The 24,338-nt window shown below is 39.7% G+C and overlaps 1 protein-coding gene across 2 annotated transcripts; it reads left to right on the forward strand.

Moving 5' to 3' along the window:
* The first annotated feature begins 1,365 nt into the window (after positions 1-1,365).
* On the forward strand, positions 1,366-20,779 carry elovl5 (ELOVL fatty acid elongase 5). 2 transcript variants are annotated; one of them, XM_034681700.1, is made up of 8 exons: positions 1,366-1,730; positions 8,956-9,020; positions 9,366-9,553; positions 13,529-13,606; positions 14,240-14,411; positions 14,810-14,934; positions 16,934-17,068; positions 18,406-20,779. In XM_034681700.1, the coding sequence occupies exons 2-8, from the start codon at positions 8,963-8,965 to the stop codon at positions 18,532-18,534; spliced, it is 885 nt and encodes a 294-aa protein (XP_034537591.1). In that variant the 5' UTR covers positions 1,366-1,730; positions 8,956-8,962; the 3' UTR covers positions 18,535-20,779. The 2 variants fall into 2 exon arrangements, with proteins under 2 accessions (XP_034537591.1, XP_034537589.1); XM_034681698.1 differs by lacking the exon at positions 1,366-1,730 and adding an exon at positions 1,758-1,868.
* The last annotated feature ends 3,559 nt before the right edge of the window (positions 20,780-24,338 follow it).

Here is a 24,338-nt window from a genome sequence, read left to right on the forward strand (position 1 = left end):
GAATCCTCGACCGGATTGAGGGCGCGACTGCGAGTAAGCTGTCATTCCTAAAAACTGGTTTGTGTGTCACTTGTGCCATCATGTTATCACCACTCATGATAAGCTATTTATGATGTCACCTTTCACCTAATTATAGGTGTTTATTTAGAGCTCGGATTTTTGTTGTTAAAAGTTTTTTCTATTTTAAACCTCAGATGAACCTTCTTGTGAAAGGCCTTTACTGTCATGTTGTGGTCCATTCTTTCTTTTCTTTTAGTGATTTTTGGTTATTTACCATTTCTGAAACAAATTTACATTCATTTTTAACTGAAAGGGAATGTACCAAATATTAGAAGTGATCCGGGAGTGATCGAGGGAGGGGTCATTTAGTTTGTTTGGATGGGCTGTTTCCGAAACTGCCTGCTACAGACTACTTACTAATGTAGTAGGCAGTAGGTGTTGTCTACTACATACTGCGTTTGAATTTAGTATGTAGTATGGCTGTTCTGTTCGTTCTGTGTTGCAGTACGCTGGGCCAGACGTCACTGGATTTCCGGTTTCGGAAAGCGGAAGTAAACAATGGCGAAGCCGATAGAGAAAGTGCTTCTTTAGCATCACTTATGATTTAAAAAGTTAGGAAGTGGTTTATATGTAATTCAATAACCTTCACAGCACCCAAAAACGGATTTCCTCTCGTCAAAAAAGAAGGAAAAAGAAAAAGGTGTAATGAGCGCTGTGCATTATGGGAAACAGTACATGAGGCAGACTGGTCCGATGCATACTGTGAAATTTTCCCAAATCAGTAGACATCTGGGGAGTTTTGGCATACTGCAGATTTTGCTCTTGTTCACATACTACTTACTACATACTGAATTTTGGCCAAATCAGTACATACTGCTAGTATAGTAGGCGGTTTCAGAAACAGCCATGGAGAGAAACCAAGCGGAGCGACGTTTGGTACTGGTACTCTGTTTGGTACTGGTACTCTGTTTGGTACTGGATCACTTCCGGTGTATGGTACATTCCCTTTTCTGTTAAAAATGAATGTAAATTCTGTTTCAGGAATGGTAAAAGTGTTCCGTTGTTTGTAAAATTGTCTCACTGCTTGTAAATGTGTTTTTTTTAATTTGGTAAATGTGTTTTTTTTTATTTGGTAAATTTGTTTTCTTATATGAAAATGAGAGTCAAGGTGTTTTACTAATGTTATTTATTTCTATGTAATGTAAAAATGTTTTCCAAAATGTAAAAATGTTTTATAAAATGTAAAAATGTTTTCCAAAATGTAAAAATGTTTTCCAAAATGTAAATTTGTCTCCAACTTTGTAAAAGTGTTTCATCTCTTCTAAATTAGTTTTGTCCTTCAGGGCCACCGTATCTGATAGCTTGCTTCCTGAACTGAAACAGCTTCCACGTGCTTTGTTTTAACAGTGAACAGAAACTAAAAAGCTTTTAAAACCTCAGTTATCATAAATCAGAGATAAACCAACATGTCATGTTTTTGATTCCGTGGTTGCACCACACCGGGTCACCTCCTGGCTGTTACCCTCCTGCAGGGCAGCGGGCCAGTCTGCGTGTTCCTCCCACTATTTTTCCACTGAGCGACAAGGCTGCACATTGTGCTCAGACCGGCCAACCAGACAAGGTTACGCAGACGAACGGGAGGCAGTCCTCTTCACACAGCTGCACCTCATCACCCTCTCTACAGCTCAGTCTTTGAAGGAACGCTGGCGGGACGTTTGGGAGTCTTTTAGGTGAGCTTTTCTTTCCTTTCATTTGGAAGTGTTATCCGGGGCGCATGGCGTCTCTTCGCGTCGGGGAGTTTTGGTGATGCTGAAGCTGTGACCTCTGCTGTTACTGTAGCCTGGATGCGATCGACATGGATGCGATAAGTTTGTCCTTTAATAGTAATGAATGAACCCGCGGAAGTTTTCGCTATGAGACTAGGGGATGATGTAATGACATACCAGCGTCATCAGCTCAGTGCACATATTTTAGTCTAACAGGACACCATGCAGGCTGCTGCTTTCACTCCGAGCAAGACTGTGCAGTTTAGATTACACGTGTGACCCTGATGGAAAATCACTTTTATACAATGTTGAGATGCAAAAAACCTGACAGGACGCAGACAGAGGATGCATCTGTCACAGATCTACCATTGTGCATCATCTTGACGTTAAAACGTGACTTTATAAACAGCCAGCGCAGTCATGCAGTGTGTTTTCATTAAGTTGTCTTTGTGGTTGATAGTTGCCAGTGTGTGCTCCTGGTGGGCACTTTTGAATCTCTGCTGATGGCTGCTCAAAATGTTGTCTGCATCTGTCACAGATTGTGCCATTGTGCATCATCTTGATGTTAAAAAAGTGACTTTACAAACAGCCAACCCCATGGCCGTGGGAAGTAGGGGTGCTGAAGCTGCTGCAGCACCCACTGTTGGAAAAGGCATCACACATTTTTTTCTGGATGCATAAATAAGTTCAAACAAATACATTAATTAACACAATAAATCAGGTTTTTTTTTTCATTGTATTATTTTCTGAAAATGTAATGACTGAGGAAGATTTGAGAAATAATTATAGCAATTTTAAATAATTAGTCATTTTAAAATAACCCAATGCATGGGCCCTGTGTGTGTGCCTGCTTAAAAACTAAATGTATTTGGATAAAGTTATGTTTAATGCGCTTTACTGCCTTTTGGGCCTGTTTTACCAGGTTTGGCTTGTATGCTCTTTGCTGTACAACGGGGTATGGAAGTTGCAATTTGTGAATTTATAATGAAAAGTTCTCCTGAAAGCTTGTATTCAAACCAGATAAATAAAAATAAAATGTATGTGCGCTACAGCCTATCAGTTGCATAAGTAACCTAAATGCAAAAAGAAAAAAAAATTGCACCTCTTACTACAGCACCCCTAACTTAAAGCCACTTCCCACGGCTCTGGCCAACCCAGTCATGTAGTATCACCAAAGGTAGGGATCAACCCATTACCAATTAGGCAACACAACAGTTTGACAGCTTAGGCAAGAAAACAATGCACAAAGAAGTAGAAATGTTTTGTCATAGAAAATGTAGCAGCACTAAACACCTCTGTGGTTAACAACCAGTTTTCCAAACTTTGGGAAAGGTCAGCAGAAAGCCAAGTTTTGACATTTACATTACATTCAGATATCTAAAGGACAAAGCTTTCTTTCACAAGCTGCTTTTTCAAGATGTATTCTGGGGCTTTATGTCTGTGTTGGAAAGGAGAGACAGGAAGTGGAGGGAGTAGAAAGTGAGGAAACAAGCATCAAGGGGTTGCAGCCGGAAGTCCAACCTGCAATGGATACATCAAGGGACTGTGGCCTCTGTGTTTGAGGCCCCCTGCACTGTGCAGACAAAAGATTCATCAAAGCATAATACTAGACAAATATCTAATTGATGAAAACATACCAGTTAAACGTACAAATAAAGACCCCTTGAGTTAATCTTGATGCAGATTATTTGAGCATCTGTACAGTTAAATATTGTCAATGAATGAACACAGAAGTTTTTGCTTTGAGACCAGGGGATGATGTAATGACATACCAGCGTCAGTGCACATATTTTAGTCTAACAGGACACCATGCTGCTGCTTTCACTCCGAGCAGGAATGTGCTGTTTAGATTACACGTGTGACCCTGATGGAACATCACTTTTATACAATGTTGAGATGTGAAAAACCTGACAGGACGCAGACAGAGGATGCATCTGTCACAGATCTACCATTGTGCATCATCTTGATGTTAAAACATGACTTTAAACAGCCATGCAGTGTGTTTTCATTAAGTTGTCTTTGTGGTTGATAGGTGCCAGTGTGTGCTCCTGGTGGGCACTTTTTGAATCTCTGCTGATGGCTGCTCAAAATGTTGTCATGGGAAGCTTCTGGAAATTTAAAGCTGTATACTACTCTAACAAACATGATCCTTTACAGTGACTCTACACATTTATAGACTTGAGCGTAAAACACAATGTAGATGTATATTCATATTCTTACCATTATCAGAGTATGGTCCTAGTTTCACTTTCAGTAGCTTTTAATTTTAGATGGTAAGATTTAATGCTATCTATCTATCTATCTATCTATCTATCTATCTATCTATCTATCTATCTATCTATCTATCTATCTATCTATCTATCTATGTTCTGGTTTTGGCTTGTCCATTGACGTTATAATATACATGCAGCATCACATTGATCCCTGAAAATGTGTAAAAATCCACATTACAGTAAAGCAATCCTGTTATTTGATGTGCCACATCACTTGTAATTGTCTAATACATCTCAAGATCTTGAAGGGAAAGTTAGCTTGGTTGGAAAAAATATGAATGGTGGACATATGTTTATGTTGTTTCCACTGTTACACATCCAAACCCTGACTCTCAGTGTATAGTCAAGTCAAGATCGAATGTGATGAAGACAGCTGAGTCTAAATCCTGAATTGTACTCTGTGTTATTGGAGGATTGATTTGTTTAGACATATGATATGTGATAAGTTAGCCAAGACAGTCAAACTGGCTGCTAATTTGTTCTCCTAATTGTGGCTCATCATGCCCTGATAGAGGCCTTGCAGATCATGATGCTCTAGTGCAGCATAATGCATCTGTGGTCAACCCTGCATGGATATTACTGTGCTGAGGATGGCCACAATAAGGCTCATTTTGTTCCTGTTAGGGAAGTGATTATGGAGGGATGCAATTTGCAGAGCAGAATTGCATTCGAGTTTGATGACCTGCACAGGAAATTGTTTTTTATACTGGGATACATGTGTTTGCGAGACGTTTTTGATAGATGACCCGTATTTGATTTGTGTATTCTATTGTGTAATTTAGCTGTTTAAAGCATAACCAAGGTAGAAATGATACACAAGCAAAGTGATTTGAAGCCATAAATTATTAGATCAAAGTTTCCTTGTAAATTTTCACTGGATTCAGATACATAGATTAAAATATACACATGTTAACGAAGTCACATGTGAGCTCCCTCAGTTCTAGAAGCCATATTTCCTTATCCTTTGACTTCAGAATGACATGCATCTTGAGTTGTGATATTGTAGCTAAATTGGACTCACCTTTCAGTCTGTCAAGTCCAGCATTGTGATGTTAAAGCTTCAAGCTGTGTTTGACTTTCACCTTCAACACAAAAATCTGATTTGAGACAAATTCTTATTTTTCACATCTTGTTTTCTTTAAAGAGTGTGTGTCTTGATGGAGAAACAGGCTTGGTGTCACACAGCATCACATCCAAAGGAGCAGTTTTGGGAGAACATTACATACAGAAAAGACTCGAGTGTGAGTGTTATGTTTCCAGCTGTAGACGCAGGTGTAGAGGCTGTCAAGTGGTGTAGTAGTCTGTGACGTAATTGGACCAAATTGAATGCACAGCTCATAAACACATCCGTGGAAATGAGGACTGCAGTATGCTGTTGTTTCTGTGGCTGTGCATAGGTGTTTTTGTGTGAATCCTGAAATGATGCATCGGGGTTGTGGAGTTTAAAGGTGACATATCACGCTTTTTTCATCAATATATATTGGTCTAAGAGGTCCCCAAAACATGTCTTTAAAGTTTATGCTCAAAAAAACACTTTGAAATCAGATTTTGACATGCCTGAAAAGCCCTCTTCTTCAGTCCTCCTCAGAACAGTCTGTTTTCCCTCTGACCACGCCCCCTGAGGAAGTGGATGTGCCTCGGCTGTCCAGCACGTTGATCTAATGTTTACATGTTGGCTGAATATACACGGCTGCTCAGAGATCACGTTACTTCAACCCTCTGAATCTGATCCAGAATCTGATCCTGACGGAGAGGCGCCTGCAGCAGGACCTTTCTGAAGGATTGGTCACAGATTTAGTGTTTCTTGTTGTTTTATTTATCAGTATGTAGACGTGTGTCTTGGTGCACAGTTACGAACATGTAGCTATGTGGCTATGCTAACTAGCGCTAGCACTTATCCATGATAAATAAAAATCATCCACTAGATCTTCAAATCTGCAGACATGGAGAGTAAAACCGACCTCTACCAGAAAGGCAGCAGGACCTTTCTGAAGGATTGGTCACAGATTTAGTGTTTCTTGTTGTTTTATTTGTCAGTATGTTGACGTGTGTCTTGGTACACAGCTACAGCTACGAACATGTAGCTATGTGGCTATGCTAATTAGCGCTAGCACTTATCCATGATAAATAAAAATCATCCACTAGATCTTCAAATCTGCAGACGTGGGGAGTAAAACCGACCTCTGTGTTTATTAAGACAGCCTACAACTAGCATGCCTCCCTCCTAAGCTCCTTGTTAGCACACATGTGTGCAGGTAATGAAAAACGGAGGGGGGATTCAGTATTATTTTATACAGTCTATGGGCTGAACAAGCTCCGAGCTCTGACTCCGTGACAGACCGGATATTGTTGTTACGTAACAAAAACACGGAAGTCTGAAACGGCTCGTTTCACACACATTTACAGAAAGGTGTAGAAATCAAAACAGGGGCAGAATGGATTTTTTTCATTCTCGGGGGGTTTGTAGACATGCCAGGGAAACATATTTCAGGTAGAGAACCATTAAAAAGTCAATTTTGCATGATATGTCACCTTCAAGAGCCAATATAAAGAAGAATACCTCTGAGGTGATGATAAATCAGGACTGTGTGCAGGAGAGTTTTTAGGTTTCACAGTGAGAAGATCAGATGGTGGGGTTAAGACATTTTCTCCTTATTCAGATTCCAAAATTGTCTACCCTTCTGCTATCTGTGTGATATCAAATATGTACATAATGTTGGATTTTCAAGGTAGCTAATTGGTTACAGAATCAGATCAGTGCATCAACTAGCATACTCTCCAAATCCCATACATTGTAAACCTTATCTAATACAGATACAAATAAAACAACCTATAAAATACCCATTTATCTTCTGTTAATGTTTCCAGAGTCATGTGGTTTGGTATGAAAAAAAGAAAGGACTGAGAAACTTGAGATGTTTGTTTTGGCTTTGAGCTTGGAAGGAAGAAAAGGAACAGCCCTTGACTACAGGGAACAATAACTGAAAAACTAAGTGATCCATCCAGCTGTGAACAATCAGACATTTCATACTCATGTAAAAGGCCTTCTGCTTTTTGTAACAGGGCTGACTGGACTCTCTACAGCATTGCAGTGAATTCTTTGTGTTTTACTTAAATGGAAAGTACCGACCACTGACTGTTTGGGCGGCTTGTTTAAGTCAGTTAAGATTACATCATCCTTGTTTCACCAAAGATAGAGATCAACATATGCTTATCATTAGGCAACACCCCAGTTTGACGGCTTGGGCAAGAAATGTTTCGTCATAGAAAATGTAGCAGCACTAAGCACTTCTGTGGTTATAAAAACTTTGAGAAAGGTCAGCAGAAATCCATGTTTTGACATCTTCTTTAAAATCAGATATCTAAAGGACAAATCATTATTTCACAAGCTGCTTTTTCAAGATTTATTCTGGGGCTTTATGTCTGTGTTGGAAAGGAGAGACAGGAAGTGGTGGGCGTAGAGAGAGGAAGCAATGGGTTGTGGCTGGAAGTTGAACCTGCAATGGATACATCAAGGGACTGTGGCCTCTGTATATGAGGCCCCCTGCACTGTGCAGACAAAAGATTCATCAAAGCATAATACTAGACAAATATCACATTGTTGAAAAACACACCAGTTATTAATAAAAACCCTTGAGTTAATCTTTAGGCGGATTATTTGAGCATCTGTACAGTGTAAATAATTGTTTTGATCTTGTTAAACTGTCCAACTTGTCACTCTTAAGCCTGTCACACATGTGCTCCTGAAAAATAACTAGACATTTTCTGGAGCTCTTTCCCCCAAACTTTCCAAATTTGCTTATTCACACGTCTTCTCTGTCAGATGAAGGGGTAGTGGGCTGGAGGAAGGTCTCAGGAGTCTGGACATGACATTAAAAGCATTGTGAAAGCCAGAGTGTAATGTATACATCATGATGGCGGATGTTGCAACAGAGTCTTAAATGGCATGATGACTGTTTTTGAAAGTACATCAATGCTATGTGTAAACAGATAGATGTGCAGACACCTTCTCTGGGCTTCTTGAAAGGGATTCTCCCTCTTCAAACTCGGGTGTTTTAATTCATCCTGTAACACCCGCCCAGTAGTTGCTCAAGGTGAAGTTCCCTAAATAGTCCCTGCTGTGTTCTCACATCAGCTCAACCCAACCTAAAGCAGAAATGATACCAGGGGTTGTGAGAATAAAGCCAAGAGACAGTTGTCTGTATGCAATCACACATGCAGTTTTATTCAAATGTGAATGCATTTCTATCAACACATCCATGGCACTGACAGCCAAAACAGCCTTGATGGACTGTGCGGGTACTTGCTAGCTACAAATACAAAATTACAACAAGTAAGCAACTCACTCAGTGATCAACTCAGAGGATGTGAGTGACTCACTTTTAGGAATATAAAAAACAAACAAGAAGGTTTATCATGTTTGATCTTCACATTCCTAAAAGTGAGTCACTCTCATCCTCAGAGTTGATCTAGGAGCCAAAACAGCCTTGATGAACTCTGCGGGTACTTGCTAGCTACAGATAAAAAATTACAACAAGTAAGGAACTCACACAGTGATCACAGTATATCTTTTGGTAGTTAAAACATTTCTCTCACCTGGTGGTACAGACCAAAACAGAGCAAAAGGGAAAGCATATATCTGACCGAGACATCCTCCAAATTACAGTTTATCTTTCTAAAAGACTCCCCTTATCAGTATAGAAGGTTCATAACTTGTCACTCACTATATTAATCAGGAATATAATGTTCAATTTGTTGTGGTGTTCTGCTGTAAGTCGCCAAGAATAAATGATACATGCTGGCTTGAAGTTTGCAATGTTTCTTTTGGGGGAGGGGGGGCTCAACAAGTGCTCATGGAGTAATCTCAACTTGACAAAGATTGTGAGTAATCTTTTTTTTATTTGTTCTGTTTTTAGGTGACAAATGGAGACCTTCAATCATAAACTTAACACTTATTTAGAGACATGGATGGGCCCAAGAGGTAAGTCAAGTTTCTGTCATCAAATGAGTAACTTACTGTATATAAAAATGTGTAGGATGAATGTTTTTGTCTACCAATGTGTTGCAAATGTTAGAATCACTGTTTTACTAAAGCGAATACAGACAAGCTGAAGGCAAACATCACTTAAGACCTTTCACCCAATTGTTTCAGTACATGCTTTTTGCATGGACTTGCACAAAGACTGTGCCAAAGTTTTACACCTTCTCGTTGTTAACCCTTCTTGGTATTGAGCAAACATTCCTGCAGTGCTGCTGCTGCTTTTCACTCCTCAATGAGGCCACCTTAGCAGCGATAAAAACTGGCCTCTGTTTCTCCATATTCCAGATCAGCGGGTGAGGGGATGGCTGCTGCTAGACAACTACCCACCTACCTTTGCACTCACAGTCATGTACCTTCTGATGGTGTGGATGGGGCCCAGGTACATGAAAAACAAACAGCCGTATTCCTGCAGAGGCCTCCTGGTGCTCCACAATCTGGGCCTCACGGTCCTGTCTTTCTACATGGTCTATGAGGTAAACAGACTGCTGGACATCTAATGCTGTTGAAGTGATACAGTTAGGTTGTGAAAGAAAAAAGGAGAAAGAAAGAGCCATACCCTTATTTTAATACTAATGTGTGAATATAAAAAGATGTACCTCTATCTATATATGTTTTGTAGTGTTTGCTAAAAGGCTTTAAAATACAAAAATATGAAGCTAGCCAGCTGCTGGTGAGCATAGTTCAGCATTTAGATCAGAGGCAAGTAGCAACAGCTTGCTAATTGTTCCCAAATAGTCTAAATCCCATCACTGTTGACAGGAAGATTAAGAACGAAATAAGAGAAAACACACGCTGCACCCTTATTTATCACCACTGCATGAAAAACAAAAGAGATCTGTATGTTTAGGAATGCTTTGACATCTTAGACAATATACTACTTTTTTGTTGTGCTAGCTAAAAGTTTGATACCACTTAAGTGTGTACAATTAATATGCAGCTGCAACCATCTAGCATAGCATAGCAATAGCATAGCTTATCATTTGAACTGCAGGCAAGTGGAAACAGCTAGCTAATTATGTGTTAAGTATCAAAATCCAAACACTTTTGACCCCAAAACATCCTAGTTCACAATTTTTCTCTTGTGTTGTCCTCATAGACTGTATAAATAATGGACATAGTAAAATATGACGTGACCCCTCTGTTTCTGAAGTGCTGTTTTGAGGTCAATCGGCAGCGGTAGCCTTATTGCTGCTGTCGAGCAATTGTGACGTGAAGAGGCGGGCTTTGAGCCTCCTAGCCAACAGCTACAGTGTTCCCGCCTGTCAATCAAGTCAGCTGTGCCTCTCATTGGACGACTTGTAATCTCAATATCTTCGAAATTGCCACTTTAGAAAAAAATTCACCCCCCCTCACAGTGTGTGTGAGCTATCCAGACTACACACGTCTTTTGTACCAGGCTGTAAACATGTTTATTTCTGCTGTAAAGATCGGCTTTTTTGAATTGGTGTGTATTTGGTTTCCGGTACTTCCAGAGCCAGCCTCAAGCAGATCCTTGATGAACTGCAGTTTTTAGCATTTCTGCATTGACTCACAGTTTTAGACCGGATGTTGCCACTTGCTTGTCCTGTATAAAGACAAGTGTGTTTAGACTTTAAGCTGTGGTATGTGGATCTGTTATGTGTCTCATTACTTGTTAGCTAGATGTTTCCTTTCCGAGAGACAAGGTCAGTAAGACCAATGCATCTGAAAAACATGAAGCCAAAGCTATGTTAACTTAGCTTAGCATTAGAAGGGCTGCAACGTACTGTTTTGACAATTTCCCGTCCTCGTATTAAGCTAAGCTAACCTGCTGCAAGGCTTTAGCTTCATATTTTTTTGCAACATGTGAGAGCTTTATTGATTTTTGAAATATATATATATATATATATTTTGGAATAAGCACATTCCTTAAAAAGACAAACTCACTTTGGAATAGGAAGCTAAAGTCAGGACAAGATGCTAAGCTTACGTAGCTGCAGGCTACGGCTTTTACTGAAAAGGACAAAAAATCTGCATATTCCTCCAAATGTCAAACTGTTCCTTTTAGATATGAAGCCAAAATCATGAGACAACACAGGAAACAGAGGATGACAGTTAACCTAAAAGAAGACTTGAAGTGGATTTCCTTATAAAACATGGCATACGCTCAAATCCAGAAAGTGTTGTATGCACAAAAATATACAGATATATGAATCTGTGTGGAAGGATCAACAGCTCTAGAAACATGCGTACACCAGCCATGAAGATGGCGTGAGGCACCGCATGTTTCCACGGTCATTTCACTCTTGATACATCTGAACTTTGCCGTGAAAAAGAGCGTACGCCACGCTTTTGTGCGTACGAGCCCTTTGTACATGAAGCCCCTGGTGTTTAGGATTAGCCATCTATGCTATACCAAGCTGAAACAGCTGTATCTTAATTAGCTGATGGATGAAAGAGTGGCATCTGTTCTATAATTGAATCCTCAGCAAGATATAAGTGTGATTGATAGACGTAGGGATGTAAACCAGCATTAAATTGTACTCTGCTTTGGTAAATGGGAGCTGAGTTTACGATATGATATGTAGTGATACTGCATTAGTAGTAATAAATTCTGTTTAAGTGCCCCTGAGTTGTAAGTGAAGTCTTTGTGTTGGTCTGAATGATCTGTTATCGCCTATAAATCCCAGCGGCAGATAAAGCTTCTTGTCTTTCTGTCTGCATTGCGTAAGGCCCCAGAGGACGGTTGGCTGTGGGGTGAACTTTTTACAGTCCAAAATCAATGTCACCAAAACTGCCCTGTACTTTGACGTGATTAAAGTACAGGGCAGTGCTGTTCTTGTCAACTATCCAGGGCACAGAGGCTTATCACATAATGATTGTGAATAATTTAGCTCTTATCTATAGGCTGACCTACACAGCTGTAGGTTTGGAGAAATTATCAGGGGGGCATATTAAGTTAGAGGCTTTAAAGATATAATACCTAATGATTTAAACCTTGAAACATCCTGAGGCCTGCTTTAAACTTGTGTCAGTTTCTTGGCTCTGGTGTTTTTAGTAAAGCTTGTTACAGCAGTGGACAAAGACTGTGGATCTTTATTGATTTGGTGAATCAGCATTAAGCCAAGCCATTAGTGCGCATTTGATCATTTGTGCTGAAGGGGGGGCGTTTGTGTTCTTTCACAGTGTGCACCACTTAGCCTTTGAAAGGCAGGATTTAACAATAAAATGAATTTGATATAGTCCATCATTTTCTAAAAGTGCTACATTTTCAGTAACATTTCTTTGGCTAATGAAGGCAAATGTTTACTCTTTGTTCAGACGCAACGCTATGATATAACACAGTAAGGATCTGAAGTATTAAATGCAAATCTTACTGTGCTGACTGCATGAAAAACTTCCTTAATCAGATATAATAGTAGCAATATAACAGCTAGCTTGTGTTATCCTCATGCATCCCCATTTATCAAACTGTAACCTTGATTTTGTGATACTTATTATTATCTGGACAGTCTTGCTAATTCCAGCCCTAACTTTGAATAGACACTCTTGTCCTGGCAATTCCATTGATCTCTATGTAGAAATACTTCACATGACTGAACTCACTGCACTCTCTGTGATCAAACTGTACTCTACAATGTGATCCAGCCATCAAGACAAACATAAAGTTCAGCGGGAGTTCATGCTGTAGATAAAATGTTTAAACATCAGCAGCTAAACGTCGGTCACCACAACCTGGCAGCAAACTGATGTTTGTCTAAATGTTTTTATCTGGCTTGGTGTCTGTCTGTGGATGTGTGTGTGTGTGTGTGTACAAGCAGGGAAGAGACGGAATAATTGCAACACTATATCTTTCAAGTTTAACCTTTAGATTCAAGTGCATAAAACTGTATGTAGCTGTCACGGTCGCCCGAGCAACAATGCTACACAGGCTCAATAAGGGAGACCACAACCACCAGGGAGCCCGCACCACCAGGCCCCTTCCTACCTCACTGACCTTCTCCACCATCACACTCCCTCCCATAGCCTGCGTTCCTCACATGCCAACCCTACTGTCTCCACCTCACAGAACCAAGCACTGAACCTAGGGGGACAGAGCCTTCTCCGTAGCCGCCTCCATCCTCTGGAACTCTCTCCCCTCCCATATCCAAAACTGCTCTGACCCTTCAACATTCAAATCTCTTTTAAAAACTCACCTTGTTAAGTTAGCTTTACATTTGTGATTGTACTGTTGCTTTGATCTGTGTTCCTTGTTCCTTGCTTGTATCGATTTTAATAGTTGTACAGTGTCTTTGAGTTTCTTAAAAGCGCTATATAAATAGAATGTTTTATTATTATTATTATTATTAAATCTCCAGCCCAAACTAACACAACAAACAAACATAAACTCCCACAAACTATGCATGTTTGTAACAACCAAAACAACCCGCTTTGGACCACTAACCATATAGAGTTCTTAACATCATCTATCTTCCTGTCTCTTTTCTCAGCTTGTTGCTGCTGTGTGGCCCGGAGACTACAACTTCTACTGCCAGAACACTCACAGTGCACAGGAAGTGGATAACAAGGTGAGTCAGCTTTAAAAAATTCAACCTCTTTATTTGTACTGGTGGGGCTTTTATGTTGTTGAGTCATTCTTCAACACTACACATCATTTCCCATTCTGTCTCCTGACACGATGAACAGTATGATGTGCACCCTAATTATAGCAATAACAATGATAGTTAACAACAGCTATGTTTGCACGGACCACTCGTGATCAGAATAAAAGTGCCTCATGTAGACATCTCTATCACCTCAATATAATAATAAACAAAATGTGTGTGTGTGTTGTTTTTCTCAAATCAGCTTTGTTTTCTCTGTGAGGGTATCTATAAATCCCAGCAGATAAGCTGCAGAAACAGGGAGTCGGTTTAATCCCAATCATGCCATCATGATGACTCTCTTCAGCTCTGCAGCCGAGGTGAAAACAAAGCTCAGAGTGGAATCTGTGAAGCTTTTCAGCCCTGCACTGATTAAATGAAAGTTTTATCATCGTGCCATTCTGCTTTATGGTTTCATCCTGAACTTCCAAAGACCTTCAGGATGAACCTCTCATCACGCTGTGAGGGTAGAATAAGGAGTATGGGGGTTTTTTTTGCTCTCCAAAAACAAACTGGATTTTTGAATCTAACTCTTTTTGTTTGTCTGTCTCTTCTCAGGTCATAAATGTACTCTGGTGGTACTACTTTTCCAAGCTCATCGAGTTCATGGACACTTTATTCTTCATACTACGCAAAAATAATCACCAGATCTCATTTCTTCATATCTACCATCACGCCAGCATGCTGAATATCTGGTGGTTCGTTATGAACTGGGTTCCCTGCGGCCACAGTGAGTACTTTAAGACAACTTCCCCCTGTCAGTGACTCAAACCTTTCCAACCACAAAGTTTATAGTTTCTCTTGTTAAGTTAAGGGCTCTAATGTTTAACCACTAACCCTGAACATACCCTGTGTTCCCTACAAAGCCTTACAGGACTCAAGTGACACTGATTGACCTGAACATGTCTAGACTGTATGACAAACATCTATTTCTCAGATGCATTTGATATGGTCATAGAGTTAATGCCCGGTATTGATTTGACCCTGACTGTTGCTTCTGAACAGAGCCAACTAATGAAACACTTTGTATTCCCTGTGTGATCGTGCTCCACTCTCTGCTCTCTAACTGTTATTGCTCCCTGTAGATGAATAACTTCCTGCATCTCTCTCCTGTCTCTCTCGCCTCAGCGTACTTCGGTGCCTGCTTAAACAGCTTCGTCCATGTTGTGATGTACTCTTACTACGGCCTCTCAGCCATCCCAGCCATGCGGCCATACCTCTGGTGGAAGAAGTACATCACACAGTTGCAGCTGGTGGGTTCATCCTGTGGTTTTCAGACACCTACATATTTTAAAAATAGTCTCACTCTTACTCAGATGCCTCTGCGTGACCTACATACTCAAATGAGACTTTCACACACAAGGTTGTTTTTTCTTTATACTGAAGTTTAGTGCCTGTTTTCAGGTCAGATTAAAATAATAATAATCAATGAGTCGTTATTTGGCACTTATCCTGCCGTGTCTCTGTTTAGAGCTCTGCTGGTGAAGTTTGGGAGTGAGGAGTAAGTTAGCAAGCAGCAGGAGTATATTTCTTAGGATGATTGTCTTTTGACATAATGTTTTGTCCTCATGACTGATACTTTTGTGGGCTAAACAGTAATAAATCACAGTCTAAACATGACCTCACCACTTCACCAATTTTTAACAGTAACAATAACAGTGGTGCTCATGGGAAATATAGTCATCATTCTGGAAAAACTCTGTTTTGTCCAAAGGGGTCAACAGTATCAGCTCATGAAAACTCCTCACTAAATGAATTGAAAATATTATTGAGTTCTCACGATGCAGAGAAAAAGTTTATTAGAGTTAAATGCATACTTTCTAACTTTGGATTTATTGTACTTACTGTGTGTTTTAGTAGCCTTTTAGTGTTTTAACTTGTTTTACCATTCAAGTTAGGACAGTGGCAGAGCCAGGGGATGGCCAGGGGTGACCATGGCCACCTCTGAAAACTGATTGGCCACCCCATTGGCCACCCTGAAATTCTTAAACATAATTGGCTATTTGCCATGTCAGAGGCATTACTTATATTGAAATCAGCTATTGTGTTGTTGTGTTTCAACAATTGCAGAGACAGTAGTTTCTGTGGATTTGAATATTGTTTTTGTTGATGCTTTGACTTTGGACAGTCATCTTCATTTTGAGTCCTTAAAGAGTTCAGTTCAGCAGATTTAAATGTTGATACTCTGTCGGGTTACATTTTTAATGTTAATATTAGAAATTTAAAACATTTTTAACATTTTAAAAAATATTTTATAAAAAGAAGTTAAAGTAGATGTGATTATTGGAGGTAACCCTCCTAAGTTTGGGGTAAGCCCGTCATGTTTTCCACAGCTGGCAGTCAGTGCCCCAGTTTGGCCCCCTAGGTCAAAACTGTCTAGCTCCGCCACTGAGTTAGGATAGATACAACTACAAAACCCAAACCTCATGAAGACATTAATACATATTGACACACTTTAAAATCTTATTTACCTAAAGATGAATGCATTTAACCAGATTAGACTATTGAAAACAGTCGGAATATTCTGAAGGTAATGACAGATTTAAGTCTCATCTGCAGGCCAGAATTTCCTGGTAGAGATTTTGTAACTATAGTAGATATTTTAAATGCATATCTTGTGTTTTGCATGAAACTCTTAAGCTTTACAGTACATACAGTGTCTAGATGGATTGATCTACGGTAGCAGGTCCTGAGAGCAAAGAGACAACCAAAAAATCTGCACATCAGTCAGAATGATATTCAAAAATCTAGTAAATATAAGATATAAAATTGTGATATATTTGCCATTTCAATATACTTCATTACATCTAAATAAAGAACAGAGATGTGAGTATTCTTAAGAAAATCTTAAATGTATAACTAGAGTTTATACAGAATTTAAAGGTGCATTTGAAAATCTAAAATGTGCTTTGATTATGTTATCTTCCATATAAATGAGCAGAGTAAAAAGTACAATATTTACATAGTAATGCAGTGAAGAATGAACAAAAAGCTTATTATCCTTTCAAAACTCTGTATTGCTCTGTAAAAATAGTTGATCTTCATACATGCTTAATATTATGTCTCTAATGTTGCTGCTTCCATCTTGTGAGTGTCCTTGTAGACTTTCCTGCAGCCTGTTTTGCATCAACACAGTGAATATATTTGTGCATCAATGAGATATTTTAGGCTCTGGATCAATACTGCTTTTCTATAGGCTCTCTGTGTCACCTCCTAACTGCAGTGTCTGTGTGTGTCATATTTCCTCCACAGACCCAGTTCTTCTTAACCATGTCTCAGACGTTGTGTGCATTCGTATGGCCTTGTGAATTCCCTAAGGGATGGCTGTACTTCCAAATAGGCTACGTTGTCACACTCATTTTCTTTTTCGCAAACTTCTACCTACAGGTCAGTTTCCCTTCTTCTTTTTAACCTTTTGATTGATGAGTTCAGATTGTCTGTGGATATTTTGTATTATCTCAGAATCATTTTAAATAAACAAACCAACATTTGTAGTTAAGCTGAATCATTTTTTGACTCATATCATTCAAAAATCAAGCTCATAAGTCACACTGTGGTGAGGTAACATCAGACTTTACAAGCTTGTACACTGATTGGTGGCTGTTTCTGGTGAACTTGAAGCAGCTCTTCTGGCTCTTCTGGTTCAGGCGCCCTGCACGTAACTGAGCACGGCTGAAAATTCACTCCCATTCATTATGTATTGCAACTGTCTGCAATCCTGGGAAAAGCATTCTGGGATGCCTAGTGACGTATACCAAGCTGGAGGTGCCACCTTTAACATTCATCCCTCGCTATATAAAAACCCTCCATACAGAGTAAATGGTGACGTACTGTTGACAACAGGTGAAGCAGCAGAGGTCTCTTGGGGACTTAGCTTACTATCAGTGGGCTTGCACCGTTACTTTTGTTGTTCCCTCTTGTTTAGATCCTTGCCCCTGTTGTATTTGCTCCCAGATGTGCATTGTTTTGGAGACAAGTGTCAGCTAAATTAAATTGTGACACTGTAAAGCTGCTGCTCACAAAAACACGTATTAGTCCGTGACTGAAAGTAGTCCATAAAAAATGTGTTTTTCCACTTCTGTTTGTGTGGGATTTGCAAAAACTATAGTGCCCAGCTGCATTTTTATGCATTATTTATGCATCAACCAAATTATGCTTTTGACATACTTTATAGGGCTTGATGCTGAACGTTAATGAGGAACAAAAATCTGCATTGTTGGTTTAAATATTTTTTTGAGCATGAAGCAGCCTAATCTCTTGTACTATACATTTAACTGTATATTTGTGTTATTTAAAGTCTATTTGGGGCTTTTATGCCTATATTAAGATGATAGGAAAGTGGTGATAGATTGAGGGATGACATGCAGGGCCACAGGTTTGACTTGATTCGAGGAATTTGTCTCTGTACATGGGACATGGATTTTAACTTCTAAGCAAAAACGACGCCCCTACTTATGTTTTGATTTAAAAGATAATATTAGCTCTGTTGCAGTCTTACATGGTGTAATATTTGTGCAAGGGTACAGTTTGCTTGCAGCCTGATTTTTTTTTTAAACAGTTGATACAATTTTTATTCAAGATTTAGAAAATTTTACAGCAAAAATCTCTCATTAGAAATAGAAAATCCTCATTTCACTTTTCTTTTACTTTAATGATTTATTTATTTTCTTGGCTGTGATATTAAATGTTCTAACTTCTCTCTGTCTCTTTTCCTCCAACACCAGACGTACAAGAAGCAAAGTCTTTCTCTAAAGAAGGAGCACCAGAACGGCTCTCTTGCATCAACAAACGGACATGTGAACGGGACGGCGTCTTCAGACCACGGCGCGCACAAGAAACTGAGGATGGATTGACATTTGAGGAAACCGTCACCCAGCTCTCACTGTAGCGTGTTAGCTAATGCTGCTAAGGGGTATATGTATCTCCTATTGCAGAATAGTCTCATGCACTCGCTTGAGAAGAAATAAGCCATAGCCACATGCATCCAGAGACTTTCCATGTTTTTGCACACGTTCCTACTCATGGTATTGAATGGTTTAATTAATACAGTTAACAGAGAGGAGTATTGTAGTATGGTTGAAACTGCACAATAACGCCTCCCCGCCAACCTCTCGAGGAAATGCCCTCCAAAGCAAAAAAAAAAAAGTCTTTTGTGCCACCAGCAAACAAACACACATTTGGACTCATAAAACAACGCTTTTTACAGGGGGTCCAAAGATGAAAGCTCTTGTGTGTGTCGGCAGCTGAAGGTTTCATCATCCTTAACAACTTAAGGGACAAATAAAAGAGCTGAGTGCTTACTGTGGTCCTTAATGTGTAACTAGAGCATGCATCTTGGGCCTGCTTGACCTTCCTCCTGCCTGTAGTGTTGCGTTATATAAATCCTACCCTGTGTTACTGTAATGTGTATTTATTGACAGGTTGTAACAGCAGAAGTTGGATTTGCTGTGTGTTTGCAGAGCAGGGTCTCCAGTTTGGAATATGTAGCCATCCAGCCAAAGCATAACCAAAGCTGAAAGTACTTTGTATACATTCAAAATCAGGTTAAGACACAATGTGAAAGGGAGGGTGTGTATTATGAGCACAGTATGAACTCATTCCCTCTAACATCCCTCATCGTTAGAAAACTAGCCCCTCTTTATAGTCTTGTCATCGTCCTAAACTTCTAGAATTTACTCAGTCAGCATTTAAGTATTTACGATCTAAACTTTGTCAAATTATGCATAGCTAGTATTTATTTATTTTGAGGTCTTTGCATAAACAGGGTGCCTTCTGGACCAGTTTGTTTCTACCATTTCCATTGTGACAATATGCAAGTTCATGTTAGTCCATATCAGACTAATGTGTATCAAATACCCTGTTGAAATCTTGTGCCTGCTTTTAAGTTTCTGCTTTTGAAACATCAAATGTCCTGAACCATAATGGGAACAACTGTATCCTAGCTTACGGGACAGAAACGTCATGTTAAACTTAAAGGAATAGTTTTGAAATGAGTAAGACAAGAGGACTGAAAAGACTTCATGCTGAATTTAAAGCTGCAGCAAACTAGTTTAGCAAAACTCAAGCCAAACTAAAAGCAGGGGCAAGCTAGCTTGCCTCTGTTCACGTTTTTATATAAGTATCCAAGAGAAACCTCGAGAGCCCGATTGAGATCATGTTGATTTGATCATGGCTAGCTGTTTCCTCTTAGTCTTATGCTGAGATAGCTAGCTGGTTACAGCCCCTTTACAGTTAGCATGCTTATATAAAGTTGGTATCAGTCTTGTCATGTAACAATCATACAGAAAGTAGAAAAGCATATTTTAAAGCACATTAAAGTTTCCTAAAACAGAAACGACTCCTCTTACTATGTCAACGCAAAAAAAAGAAGTTGTAACTGCTATTGTTTTTTTGGTAGAGAGAGAGAGAAGGTCGTATTGGACTAGTTCTTCCTTCTTGTTCCTCATTTTCTCTCCAACAGTCAGGGGCTAACAGTACATGCTGGTATAGAAAACCTCAACAATGTTTGGATTATAAGCTCTCACGGTGCTGCACTGCAGTGCTGCACTCCCATGCTAATTCAGTTTAATGAGAGACTATGTGGCCTTGTCCACTGAATGAGCACAACATGTAGCAGAAATGTAAAGGTGACCTACATTCACATGCTCTGCATTAGAACATATTGTTAAAATCTGAATAATACATGCAAAGGTCACATTTTCTCTGCATGATGAATTTGGTCCTCCAGAATATCTGCTGATAACACACATGCATGAAGCATATCTACTCAGATATTGGATTGTGACTGTTTTTCCATTTGTATCCAGTTACATAGAGTCCTATTACAGTCCCCTATGTGTACAAAGTGCTACAGGAAGCTGTGTTTATATATTTATGGGCAGGACAGGCATTATATAACATCTTATTCAGTGGAAGGCCAAGGTAGAATACGTGTTTATAAACTGTTATAATAGATATATTTTCAGAAATCTTGGTAAATCTGGGTTGACATGATGTGACTCATGCTTTACTCGCTGTAACACATTAAATACAAACTGAGAATGTAAAGCTACTTGTTTACAAAATCTTGTTTTTCTTCCATAAAAATGATGAAGGCTGGATGCTGATGTTTTTTCTTGAAGACCAACAAAACTCAAATGAACATTTTACATTTTCAACATTTTGGGAAAACATTTTCTAACCCTGCCTGATGTTTGAGTGCAAGCAATGTTAGATAATCAGCTGGTTTAGTGCAAATTAGAACATGTGTGTATGCAACAAGCTAAACAATTATAGTAAATAAGGTTAACTTAACCACTAACTTTGTGCTTCTTCGCTCTAGCCACAGTGTCTCTCTATCTTTCATCACTCTGGCTCTGTAGCAGTGAGTGACAGCAGGCCTCAGACATGTGGGGTACACTCGCTTTACAGAGAAGTGAGGCACTCTACTGTTGTAACCAAGCAGTAACCTCCTGTCTAAAATTATGAGTCCAATGTGGAAGTGCTAAAAACTGCAGTTCATCAAGGATCCACTTGAGGCTGGCTCTGGAAGTACTGGAAACCACATACACACCAATTCAAAGAAGCCGATCTTTACATCTGAAATATTCATGTTTACAGCCTGGTTCAAAAAACGAGTGTAGTCTGGAAAGCTCATTTCTTGATCGACACACATTGTGAGGGGGGTGAAATTTTTTCTAACGCTGCAATTTCAAAGATATTGAGATTATGAGTCTTCCAATGAGAGGTACAGCTGACTTGATTGACAGGCGGGAACAATGTAGCTGTTGGATAGGAGGCTCAAAGCCCGCCTCTTTACCTCACAATCGCTTGACAGCAGCAATAAGGCTGCCGCCGACCATTGGCCTCAAAACAGCGCTTCAGGAACAGATGGGTGACATCACGGATACTACATCCATTATTTGTACAGTCTATGCTGAACCCTCAAATAAGATGACTCCAAATTGTATTTATAGATCAATATAGTAACTGCATGCCTTTTTTTTTTTACATTTCTATTGCAAAGATTCTCAATGAGGAATACATTTGACTGGTACAAAAGCAGGATAACTTTTGGTTGAAAAAAATGTACAGGATGAAATCAGCAAAAATAAGTTTGGTCCAAGGAGCATAAAATTGACACAAACTAAAAGTTCCCTAAAGGAGCTTAAAGCTGACTTTTTGTGCATGTTAAAACATTTTTATTTACAGTCTATGGTTAAAACATTGTATTTCTGTTTGAGCAATCATGGTAGGCAGTATGAATGTTGAAATTTGGATTTGGGGACAGAAAAAAAGACTGGTGACTTTATCAGGCAACCTTTAGGTCCTTATTTTAAGACCTTCAAACAACCATGCTTATTGAAGATTTAAACGTGTACGTATAATTCAGGACATTTTTCCAGTAAAACTTCCAAAGATTTTTTCTAACAGCATGCCTCAGTTTGAATGAAACAGTATACGGAGCCGGTTTGTTCTTTTGCAATCCTTGTAAAACTCGTCTTCTGCTGCTTCCGTGTTCCTGTCTGAGCATTGTCTGTGTCGTGTAGCTTCAAGTCAGTAAGTCAGTTATGCTTTACCAGATCAGGTTCTTACATGTTTTACTGAATGCAGGAGTGGTTCAAATAGAGGTCTATGGGAGCTCTTTAAACACTTACTTATTATCTGCTACTTCGTCAGTCAATGAATGAACTGAACCTGTAGAGCTCTCTCAGTGTCACACATACCTTTCCTTAGGAGAACTTGAGGGAGGGGTTGCAACTTTCAACTGTGTTATCTTTGCACTGACACGGCCGGGGCCTGAGGAATTCTCAGCATTCATACTAACAATGGTGCAATCTGTGAGAACACTGCATGAAGTACAACTGGAGTAGTTTAGAAGAGTGAGAGCAAAAGGTCAGGGAAGTATTGTTAAGCTTTTTATATGAAAGAAAACAATTCACCAGCGTCCAAGCAGGTAGAAAGACAGCAGTTTTTTTCTCCCTTTGTACCCTCTTTATTGTGTGAAAACATCCAGCCAGATCTGTATGTTGACAGTCCACCTTTACTCTTTCTCTTTTTCTCCTTAAGTATTATTACAATGACCTCCTCCTCCTCATCCTCCTCAGCAGAGTGTCACACAGAGCTCGGGTTAGAGGACAGAGCGACTATTTGTGAGCTTTGGTGGCGTGTCTGCCGGCCAGCCCCTCTGCAAACAAAGCCTCACTCACTGATGTTTGGAGGCAGTGGCCTGAGGGGGAGACAAAAGGGGTGGGGTGATGGCCTCAAAATAACAACTGCATCTGTCTTTTACCCTTTTGAAGACATTGTTCAGCTATTTAGAATAAACACAAGCCACCCCAGTCCATTACGCCCTTATCTCAATATTTGTGCTGCACTGATGAGTAACGTAACACAGATAATTCCTCCTACAACACAACATGAAGAGAGCTGGGAAGAGTTGAACAGCAGGATCAAGAGGGCAGTTTCCTGGTGTTTCCTCAAGTTCTGTCACGACCAGGGGTGTTGTGCAAAAATAAGTGACCCTACTTGCATCGACGCCCATTCATTATCCCTTACTTAGTGGGGCCCTTTTTAACAGTTCAACGGTCCCGAAACCACCACCCTTGATGCTTGCCGTCACCTTTGGTCATACCTATGGTGGCTGGGAAGTGCAGTGCAAATTTACAAGGGATGAAACATTTACAAAGTTGGAAACAAATTTACATTTTGGAAAACATTTTTACATTTTATAAAACAAAATTACATTAGCAAAACACTTTTACCAATGCTAAGACAAATTGACATTTAAAGCTGCTGTTGGTAGGAATGGTGTAAAAAACTACATTTTTCTGCTGGGTTTGGAGAAAAGGTCATAATGCCCATCTGTAGTTATCGGTAAGTGGAGTAAGTGGCGAAATCTCTGTGTTTTCCAATGCCTTTCTATAAAGCAATGTTATTATTGCGTCGTCCCTTTTATGACGGACCAATCATAGCTAATCTCCAATCCTCTGTCCTGATTGGTTAAGGGGTGGCCCTTACTATGTCCTCCGATCGGTCATGAGTCCGGCACTATCATGACTGCACACACCGATCTGTGTTGGGGGGCGAAGAGGAAATCTAATTGGGAGGGATAGTGTTGACATTCGACGTCCCTCTCTCTGAACAGATGTTTATCTGTGACTACCAACAGCAGCTTTAAAGGTGACATATCATGCAAAATCAACTTTTAATGGTTCTCTACCTGAAATATGTTTCCCTGGCATGTCTACAAACCCCCCGAGAATGAAAAAAAATCCATTCTGCCCCTGTTCTGATTTCTACACCTTTCTGTAAATGTGTGCTGAAACGAGCCGTTTCAGACTTCCGTGTTTTTGTTACGTCACAACGACATTCGGTCTTTAAGGGAAGTCAGAGCTCAGAGCTTGTTCAGCCCATAGACTGTATAAAAAACAACTCAACTCCTCTGTTTTTCATTACCTGCACACGTGTGCTAACAAGGAGCTTAGGAGGGAGGCATGCTAGTTGTAGGCTGTCTTAATAAACATAAAGGTCGGTTTTACTCCCCACGTCTGCAGATTTGAAGATCTAGTGGATGATTTTTATTTTTCATGGATAAGTGCTAGCGCTAGTTAGCATAGCCACATAGCTACATGTTCGTAGCTGTGTACCAAGACACGTAGACATACTGACAAATAAA

Source organism: Notolabrus celidotus, chromosome 4 (assembly GCF_009762535.1).
Source record: "Notolabrus celidotus isolate fNotCel1 chromosome 4, fNotCel1.pri, whole genome shotgun sequence".
NCBI classification, from domain to species: domain Eukaryota; kingdom Metazoa; phylum Chordata; class Actinopteri; order Labriformes; family Labridae; genus Notolabrus; species Notolabrus celidotus.

Coding starts and splice junctions, on each gene's coding strand:
- elovl5 (XM_034681700.1), top strand. CDS start 8,963: ATGGAGACCTTCAATCATAAACTTAACACTTATTTAGAGACATGGATG. Junction 9,554..13,528: donor CTTTCTACATGGTCTATGAG/GTAAACAGACTG, acceptor CTCTTTTCTCAG/CTTGTTGCTGCTGTGTGGCC. Junction 17,069..18,405: donor TCGCAAACTTCTACCTACAG/GTCAGTTTCCCT, acceptor CTCCAACACCAG/ACGTACAAGAAGCAAAGTCT.